General features: G+C 36.0%; 1 protein-coding gene across 1 annotated transcript in view; it reads right to left on the bottom strand.

Annotated features, from left to right (window-relative positions):
• Positions 1-239: 239 nt before the first annotated feature.
• Positions 240-9,871, bottom strand: part of col6a4a (collagen, type VI, alpha 4a) — a 30,384-nt gene continuing 20,752 nt past the window's right edge. Inside the window, exons 21-41 of the mRNA XM_052579704.1 lie at positions 9,618-9,671; positions 9,487-9,522; positions 9,349-9,411; positions 9,025-9,087; positions 8,857-8,919; positions 8,715-8,777; positions 8,495-8,545; positions 8,297-8,332; positions 8,106-8,168; positions 7,966-8,028; positions 7,851-7,886; positions 7,186-7,222; positions 7,086-7,097; positions 6,043-6,536; positions 5,623-5,719; positions 4,743-5,411; positions 4,414-4,522; positions 3,881-4,026; positions 3,161-3,331; positions 1,273-1,320; positions 240-1,137 (exon numbers count right to left, since the gene is read on the bottom strand). Of these exons, the coding sequence (XP_052435664.1) occupies positions 965-1,137; positions 1,273-1,320; positions 3,161-3,331; positions 3,881-4,026; positions 4,414-4,522; positions 4,743-5,411; positions 5,623-5,719; positions 6,043-6,536; positions 7,086-7,097; positions 7,186-7,222; positions 7,851-7,886; positions 7,966-8,028; positions 8,106-8,168; positions 8,297-8,332; positions 8,495-8,545; positions 8,715-8,777; positions 8,857-8,919; positions 9,025-9,087; positions 9,349-9,411; positions 9,487-9,522; positions 9,618-9,671 (2,547 nt within the window). The 3' untranslated portion in view covers positions 240-964. The remainder of the gene's footprint in view (positions 1,138-1,272; positions 1,321-3,160; positions 3,332-3,880; positions 4,027-4,413; positions 4,523-4,742; positions 5,412-5,622; positions 5,720-6,042; positions 6,537-7,085; positions 7,098-7,185; positions 7,223-7,850; positions 7,887-7,965; positions 8,029-8,105; positions 8,169-8,296; positions 8,333-8,494; positions 8,546-8,714; positions 8,778-8,856; positions 8,920-9,024; positions 9,088-9,348; positions 9,412-9,486; positions 9,523-9,617; positions 9,672-9,871) is intronic.

The following is a 9,871-nucleotide window of genomic DNA, read 5'->3' as shown; positions in this document are numbered from 1 at the left end:
ATATTTAGCATTGTTTCAAGTGAACATGAAACCTCTAGACCCATGGATTCCCAAATGAATAAAATCAAATCCAACAGTACTTTTTTTTTATTTTTATTTTTTTTTATTTATACCTGGTCAGATTACAGAAGTAAAACAGGTTGTGATCAGTTATTCAGAATTTTTAAAGATAAAAAAAAATGCATACATTTTAACAAATGTGTAATTACTGAAAACTATTTTTAATCAAAGCAGCATAAAAAAATATTGCAGATTACTAGTGCTGTCACAAAACATCTTGACTGAAAACTTTATATACATTGACATTTTAATCTACACACAATATGACTCTAAGAAGGTTTAAGTTGTTTGTTTTTTATTTATTTATTTGGCATTTTTGCCTTTATTATGATAGGACAGATCAGAACTGATAGGAAGGAAAGTGTGAGCGAGAGATGGGGGCGGGATTGGGAAAGGTCCTGAAATCTGTATTCGAACTTCGGATGCCCATATAACAATGGCGCTATATGTCGGTATTGCAACTTTTTATTTCACAAATCTGACTTAAAAAAATATTCTCGTAATTTTGAGAAAAGAAAAAAATCATATATTTTTTAAAAAGCAAGAAAAAACTCATTTTATATAAAAATTCAGACCCTTTTTAGGATTTCAAGGAAAATAAGCCATAGCTGTGAGATATGACCTAAAAGTACAAGAGAAAAAGTAAGAGTTGTGAGATAAAAAGCCACAATTACCTTTTTTTAATCCCTTGACAAAAACAGCAAAGCTTCCATACTTACAGTAGCTAACCATAAAAGTATGACCAAAGCAGCTGACCAAATTGTGTTGGGGTGCTGATGAATAATTATGTGTTTTTGGTTGTAAAACTTAACAAATATAATTTTCTAGCTTTGAGAGAATGATTGGTAAATATGAGAGTGAAGAAAGTCTTTGTTCATAAATGTCATTTGGAAAGTCATCCTGATTAAATGTCTCTTACACATAAAGCTTCACATTCCACCTGCGTCTTAAACCTGTTTTCGTTTCCTCCACATCCTCCATACCAGAAATAAATGCATTTTTTCTGCTGGATGTCAAAGTGCCAACTTAAAACATAGTCACTGCAGGGCCCCACATCTTGTTTCATGAAGCAAGCATCTGTGAGTGGAAACATCAGGAAAGACTTCGGTCAGTGAGACTCCAGGCGAGATTGTAATCGCCAGATCAAATCCTTTCAGCCACATGCAAAAGGAAAAGCCAGACAAGCAGTTACAGAGAAAGCTCATTTCTCACCATTAATGAATGCCGTTTCCTCTTTTGCCTGAAAGATTTCTTCAGTAGCTGGAGATTTAATAAAGAATAAAAAAATATCAGCAGTTATTTTACATAGGCCTAGACAAAAGTACCTTGTGTGATTGTTGATTTGTTAAGAGTAAAGTTTGTAATTTCCGTGCCATAGAGGCACCAAATAGAATGCAAATTGTTCAAAGGACTTGACCCATTTTGGGTTGGGCTACATGCTTCTCCAAACAACCCTGCAGATAAATGAAAAACACATTGAACTAGGAACGGCATTTCCATATGGCAGAGTATGGCAGTTGCCACACACTAGCCCAGTCCGGTGTGCCGTAAAAAAAGATCCAAACTTATCTCTATTATAATTCATTATGTTAAATCAGGTGTTTTACAAATGTTTAACCAATGATAAGTATTACAAAGAGTTTGTTAGTTAAACTTTGTAACACCAAGTTCTCTCAGCAAAACCTCTGAACTTCAAGCCGTGTCTATTCAGATTGACGCGCCACACACAGCCTGGAGGAGCATTTCTGCTTCTTCACAGTACAAAGGTAAATAACTGATGTTTGAATGTTTGTATGTCAATAGTATTCCTCAAAATGTTTTTGTGGGTCTGAAGAGCGGAGTCAAACATAAATCAAGCATTAACCAATAAACGAAGTAAATTTAAATATAACAATAATCAAATAAGCGGTGGTAGAGGCTAAACATGTGAGATGGGTTATGGACCGTCACAATATCCAGATATCAAAAGTAATAAACAGGTTTCTTTTCTCTTTTCTGCTGAACTGGAAGACGTCCAGGCAGATGTCTTAGTGCGTCAGTGCTGTGTGATTAGTAACGAGCACAGAGAGAGAGCAAAACAAAATGCTGGTCATGAATTGGATGCACAAAATGAGGATTTGTAAAAAAAAAAAAACATCGAATGATTTCGAAATAAGCCAGCAAGACTGGTTTTCCCTTCCTACATTTCCCAGAGGCACGCACGTGACCCATACATCTTCCATCTTCCACCTGCATGTCTTCTGGTTCCCAACAGTCAGCAGAAGTGAGAAAAATAGTGTTTTTTACATTTGAAATCTGGATATTTATCTTACAATAGCGCATGGATTCGCTACAGGGGGCTGTGTGAGGGATGTTTTATTACAGAAACTTTTTTACAGACATTTTATTTCACGTCTTCTGAGCAGCTGACAACAAACACCTGCTTTACCCCACTGATACTCTTGGAAGCCCAAAGCTCAAGGAATTTTTAATATAACTTCAACTGGATTATTCTGAAAGAGGAAAGTCACATACAGCTATGATGCTTCAAGGGTGAGTAGAAGATGGACACATTTTCATTCTCGGTTGAACTAACCCTTTAATTATTGAGTTTTTTCCCCCTTTCTTAACCCTGATTTGCTTCAGTGAGCTTCCAGTCTTAAGCTACAGGGCGATATGGCAGTGGCTAAGACTAATCTGTTTTGCTGGTTTTTGTCAGTCTGTCAGAATGGTATGTTGGCTAGATATAGAGGGGTTTGGGGCATTTCTGAAATGGAAACCGGTGACATTTTGAAGTTCCACTATAAAAATACAACTGAAATCTCACATGGTATTACAAATTAAATAAAGAATGAAGACAAAACATTTAAAGAAAAATTGTTCTACAGTAGCTGAAGGTCAGTTTTCCCTGGTTTGAAGACAAGTTTAAAACCAAAAAAGCTCCATATTTTCTTTAAAAATCTACAGTAGTTATTTTTGCAACTTTGTTTAATTCTGCTAGTGCCACAGATATTAAACAATTAAGTATCTTTTATTCAAGCTTAGGTTACATTTAGCTATATGTACTTTAATAGCAAAGCATATTTACGCTGATTTATGAGACACTGCACAAAGGACTTACTTTGTTCTCCACAGGTCTGAAGGCATTCCTTTTCTGAATTAAATCGGTTACTGTTACCACCACAACCCCCATACCAGAAGGGTAAACATGTACCGACCGCTTCATTATAGTACCAGAGCTGCACATATTCACCACAGAGGGTGCCCCGGTCACTGTTCAGGTGACAAATATCTGAAAGCAAAACACTTATTTACTGATAAGCCATGCAAATGGTCTTGTAAAGTAATAATTTATAAAGTGAAAAAATAGGTGAAGTGTGGCCAATTATGGTGTCCCATACTCTAAATTTGTGCTCTACATTTAACCCATCTAAGTGCACACACAGAGTAGTGAATACAGACACACACACACACCACAGTGGGCAGCCATTCACTTTCACTTTCACTTTCACTTTCACTGTCACTTTCACTTTCACTTTCACTGTCATATTGCTGCAGCACCAGGCGAGCAGTTGGGGGTTCTGTGCCCTACTCCTGGGTCTCACCTCAGTTGTAGTATTGAGGGTGGAAAAGAGTTCTGGTTATTCACTCCCCCAACAAACAATTCCTGCTGGACCTGAGACTCGAACCTAAACCTTCAGGTAACAAGTCCAACTTCCCTAACCATTAGGCCATGACTTACGTAAACAATGTTTATGTAAAATTGCTTTTGTTTAAAGTGAAATTCAATTCACCAACACTAGAGACACTGTGATGTGAACTGAGGTTTTTAAGAACGTACCGTCAGTGCTGTCAAAAGGAGACTTGACTCCTGAATCTCCGCGGCCTGAGTTCTGCTGGTCCTCAGCCTCCTCCACTCCAACGTCTTCTTCCTCCACTTGCTCTTCCACTGCCACTTCTGGGTATGGAGTGGATGGCACAAGAAATCTAGGAAATAGCACAGAGTCAACAGGCCATTCAATTGCGCCACTTTTTGTGCATTTATAATAAATTAAATGATTCTAATTTATAATTAATTATAAATACATTTAAATTTTAACAAACTTAATTACATTTACATTTTAGTCAATTAGCAGATGCTTTTATCCAAAGTAACTTACATACAAATGAGAACAAAAGGAGCAGTGTTATATATGTATCTATTAACTGCGGGATTATTTTAATTACCTGCATCTTTATAAATAAGTACCTGTTTTTTTTCCATGTACATAACATTATGAACAAATCTATGTATATATATACATTAAAAAAATTACTCCAAAAAACAGATACTTTACATTAGATGACAACAGATCAGATTGTGTCAGCTGATACCTATACACAGGTCTCTCTGCAGCCTCGTAGTCCGGACGCTGACCTGGACGTCCTTGAAAATTGCTACACTGACTCTTGAGTGATGGATGAGGGTAGGAGTTCATATTTTCTGCAATCACAAATAGACTATATTAACACAGACAAGCCCCTCAAGATGAACAAAGTTATGTAAAGCCATCCTTAAGGGGATAAATGACTCCAAAAAGAAAATAGTATGATTTATTCAGTGTTTTTTTGTTCTTTCTGAGTGTGAGCATAGTTTGACTGGGTGAACTATCCCAACGTTTAAGTCCTCAATTCTGCATTAAAGGACATAAAGCATTCCTTACTGCTTAGAATGTGGAAGAACGTCCTCAAGAAACGATGCGCATACTCATGTTCTCCATGTTTCAAGTGTCCCAGGTGAATGTTGTGCTGTTCTAAGGGGTAGCTCGCAAGCTGCTCCACCTGAGCAGTGCTGATGTGGTCACCCAACGTCAGGGTGAAGAGAACAACACCCTCACACTTCGCCAAGTTGGAGATATAGTCCAGTTTCGCTCTGTCCTGAGATGACATATCCTCTCCAATAATGAACAAAGCCATCTTGTTCTTGCGGCCCCTTGGAGCAGAGAGGATGCCCTGCATTATGGCGTATTCCATCGCAAGATCCAGTTGGGAAGAGCCTCCGGTTTGCTGTAGATCCTGGTAGATGCTCCGCTTCATTAAACTTCGATCTGGGAACTGTTGGAAGCTGAATATCGTTTTGACACCAGACTGGGCTTCACTGTAGGTGGAGCTCTGCTGGTAGAGGGCCACTCTGGCTTGACTGTCAGCCCCTTGTGGTTGACTGCTCACGACGATCTGATCGAGCACACTGCCGAGCACCTCCTTCACACCCTCGTACTCGTCAGACAGGATACTACGGGAGCCATCCACAATCACTGCCAAGTCTACGTCTAACTCCTGGGGAGAAGATGGCAGGTTGGTGCCATCACATTCTCTAGCTGGTCTGCAGGAGTCTTAGAAGAGAAAAGAGAGTGGGCATATGATATGATATGATACGATACGATACAATATGGGTCTTCTTTTAGTTTCATGTAGCACTGTTAAATATTAGATAATCTTCTATAAAATGAATCATGATTCTTCCTTATTTTCTTATTCCTATTGGACACATTCATATTTTTTCACTGGGTGTGAGAGAGATGGAGAGAAAGGACTGGGTCTTACCGAAGCAAATAACACAACTCTGGACCTTACTGAGAGTAGTATTCTGATCTTGAATTCTGACCAGCACAGTCAAAATAAAACTCTTAGTTTCATCTGCCTGCATACAACAAAACATCACACAATGAGAATGAATAGGCCTACACGTTTTGTATTAAGACTTCCTCTGTTAGGCACACACATCATAGTTTAATTATTAAAGGGGAAGTTCACCCAAAAGTAAAAATTCAGTCAGCATTCAGAAAGGTTTGCAGAACCAATTCACTAACTTAAACTAAGTCCTTAACATTTAAAAATGATCTGTCATACAGATTTGTAACAACATGGAGGTGAGTAAATGGTGGCATTTTTGTGTGAACTATTCCTTTAAATAATAAAAAGTTAAGTATAATACAGATTTAAGTGTTTTTGCTGTAACTTTACCTCTAAAGCTTTCCTAATATTGGGGACATTTCTTAGTGAGATGACACCAAGCTTAATGTTCAGGGCTTTGTACTCTAGAATGGCTGTGGTGAGGGACGTCGAATCCTGCGATTCTCCAGCGGTGAGGAAGATCGCTACCTTCCTCATCAGGATACCCTTTCGCACACGCTTCAGGACATTCCTGCCCACGAACCGCATGGCAGCGCCTAGGTTACGTCGGTTTGAAGTGCGTTCCAGGGCTATGTTATTCACCGCATCAATAAGCTGATTTTTGCGGCGATAGTCGGTGAAGCGGATCAGGTATTTGGTGTAGGAGCTGTAGGCGACCACAGCCACCCGAGCCCCCATTGGACAGTTGCTCTCTGCAATGTGAATATTGTCCAGCAGTCTAAGGACTACAGAACGCATGCGTTCAAAGCCTTGAGGCTGGACATCTTCAGACATGTCCAAGCCAATCACAAGATCAGTGGGGTATGCAGGGCATTTTACGTTATCTAGAGAGACAAATATATAAAAGAGAGAAGAGTATGAGAACATGTTTAAATAATGAATTAAAATTTAATTTGGTAACACTTTAGAATAATGGTCCATTTGTTAATGTTAGTTAATTCATTAATTAACACGAACAAACAATGAACAATACATTATTACTTAATAATTATTACATTATTATTACTGTATTTATTAATCTTTGTTAATGTTAGTTAATGAAAATACAATACAGTTATTCATTGTTAGTTCATGCTAATTCAGAGTGCATTAACTAATGTTAACAAGCACAAATGTTGAAATTAACCAACTAAGATTAATAAATTCTGTAGAAGGATTGTTCTTACTTAGATCATGTTAACTAAAGTAGTTAACTAACATTAACTAATGGACCATTATTCTAAAGTTTATTCTATTGTTTAACCTTTATTTCTGTTATTGAATGAATGATGAATAAATTAAATGAATTTGTAATTTTCATTTATAAAATTAATTTATAATTTTTGGCTTCTCCTTTCAGTGTTCTTAGAAATATGACATAAAAAGTTACCAACCTCTGCAGCAAACTGAAAAAAAAAAGAAAAAAAAGTGTCATCATAAGGCTATTATCTATTTCAAGAAAAAAAAAGAAAAAATTAAATAAAGGTTTCTTACCACAGTTGTCTCGGACATATGAGATCAGTTGACAGTCCTAAAAAAGAATGAATATTATTTAGATGTATATATATTAAATTAAATATTAAACATTATTTCAATGTATTTACTTACATTTAACATTTAGACACCATATATTTATATATATATATATATATATATATATATATATATATATATATATATATATATATATCACTCTATTCAGATTATTGTGGCGTTAACTATGCAAACATACTATATTTGTACTTATTTGTATTAAATTTACATTACCACAGTTAGTATCCTGAAAAAAATGCATCAAAGTTTCCACAAAAATATTACGTTTTCAATATTGGTAATATTAAGAAATATTTCTTCAGAACCAAATTAGCATATTAGAATGGTTTCTGAAGATTCATGTGTTATGGAAGACTGGAGTAATAGCGGCTAAAAATTTAGCTTTGTTATCACAGAAATAAATTAATATTGAAAATATATTAAAATAAAAAACAATTATTTGAAACTGTTGTTTTAAACTATATATATATATATATATATATATATATATTTCAAAATCCCACAATTTCTTTCCAGTGTTTGGTACATAAAATATTTTAAATGTTAAACTGTACAGCAGGAATGATTTTTATTTATTTATTTATTTTTTAAAGTCAGAAACTTACAGAAATCTGTCTGGTTCCTCGTGGTCCTTTTGGGCCCTATGTGAAGAAAACAACATTTTGTATCCCTTTAAATTTCCATGATCATATGATATGAATAATTTTAATATAAACATACCCGGTGTCCATTTATGCCCTCGCTCCCAGGATCTCCAGGTTGTCCTGGCCTTCCAGCATTGCCCTGTTATCAGACATCCAATTAAGTCTCCTTAAGTTTCATACAATGAGTAAAAAAATAAAACTTTAAATTGTTTTTACTGCTCTTCCTCTGTTGCCTTTAGGACCACCACCTCCACTTGATCCTTTAAAACCCCGTTCACCCTGAATGTCAAAAAAGAGAGTGACTTAACATTGTTCATTCATTATTGGTTAGACTACCAACTGATTATTTTAGAACCAACCACATTATAATTAATATACTTCCAAGTTTTGGATGAATGGAAGCTCACCTGAAGTCCAGGGTAACCTGGAAAACCAGAATCTCCCTAATAAAAAAAAAAAATAAAAAAAAAAAAAAAATAATTTGTACATATATATTAAAAGACTATATGTTGTTTTTATTCAAATAATACCATACTGTATATTGTGGCATCTCACAAATGTGTGATATTTTAGAACACATTATTGTAACATAGTTCTCTATAAACCTTCTGTCCTTTGGTTCCTGGGACTCCATAGCCATCTGCACCATCTTTTCCCTATAAGAAATTTGCATTTAGTAGATGCATCTGTATCTTATGTCAAATAAAGACAACCAGGCAAAATGTTAGATTTAAGAACAAAACAGCATTTCTAAATTTGCTAAATGATGATGGATAATGCCCAACACGGCTGTTCTGTTAGTGTTTAAATAGAAAAAACAGTAACCGGCAGTCCTCTAGGCCCTGGAGGTCCCAAAGCTCCCTTGTCTCCAGGATCACCTTGCTGGCCCTGTAAAGCAAAAGCAAGATGGGAATATTTAGTGCTAAAAAAGCTTACATTTATAAATAAAGAGGAAGAAGTCACTGACCTTCTGTCCCCTGGACCCAGAGCTTCCTTTAGATCCTGGCCTTCCCGGAGAGCCAGGAGATCCCTGTGTAAAAGAAATCATCACAATCTCATAGATGGTCGAATGTGGTTTACTGGATATTAATGGCAACGGTAACCAAATAAAATAGTCAGTTCATTGTTTGTGCACCTGAGGTCCAGGTAAACCAATATAACCTTTCTGCCCAACTGGACCAGGTGGACCAATAGCACCCTGAACAGAGACAAAAAGAAAGACTCAAACTCTTACATACATCCAATTTGAGATCAAATACATATTGAATGGGGGTTACATACAATTCACTTAATTAATAGTACTCTAACACCACTGTCATCTTTAAATTGTATCACTATTAACAAACTGGCAAACAAATAAGCTACAACTCCAAATGTTTTTTGGATTATCATTACAGGATCCAACTTGTATTTATTGATAGATTTAAAAATAAAGAAATAGGAACAATTTGTTCATTACCAGTGGACCTGTGGCCCCAGGGAGTCCTGGTTGTCCTGGTGCTCCTGCAGACCCTCTGGGACCCTGAATTCACCAGCAAAAAAAGTCATTTGGTATAATTTTAAAAGTGGCTCAAATAATATTTTGACAGTACTTTACCAGCGGCCCTGCTGAGCCTCTTCTGCCATCAGGACCCTGAGAATAAAGATCAAGATATTAAAAGAGAAAACAGGCTTATACATTCATACTTCTGTACTATATTTACATATCAAAGATTAAGATTCATTTACTGGTCTGCCTTTATCACCAATTTGACCAGAAATACCATCCTCGCCTGGTTCACCCTGTTCACACAGAGAACAAAAGATAATAAAATAATTGATATTGGTTGTTGAATCATTTATATATAAATACACACACACACGCACACACACACAAAGACTGAGCAACTATACAAAATAAATACTAATAATGAAAATGTATAATAAATATATAATCGACAATAAATTTCATTATCAATCTTTATCGTCTATCGTCTTTTGTC

The sequence above is a fragment of the Carassius gibelio genome, chromosome B16, assembly GCF_023724105.1.
Source record: "Carassius gibelio isolate Cgi1373 ecotype wild population from Czech Republic chromosome B16, carGib1.2-hapl.c, whole genome shotgun sequence".
NCBI classification, from domain to species: Eukaryota; Metazoa; Chordata; class Actinopteri; order Cypriniformes; family Cyprinidae; genus Carassius; species Carassius gibelio.
Note: the sequence above shows the minus strand (reverse complement) of the source record. Positions and strands in the feature narration are given on the sequence as shown.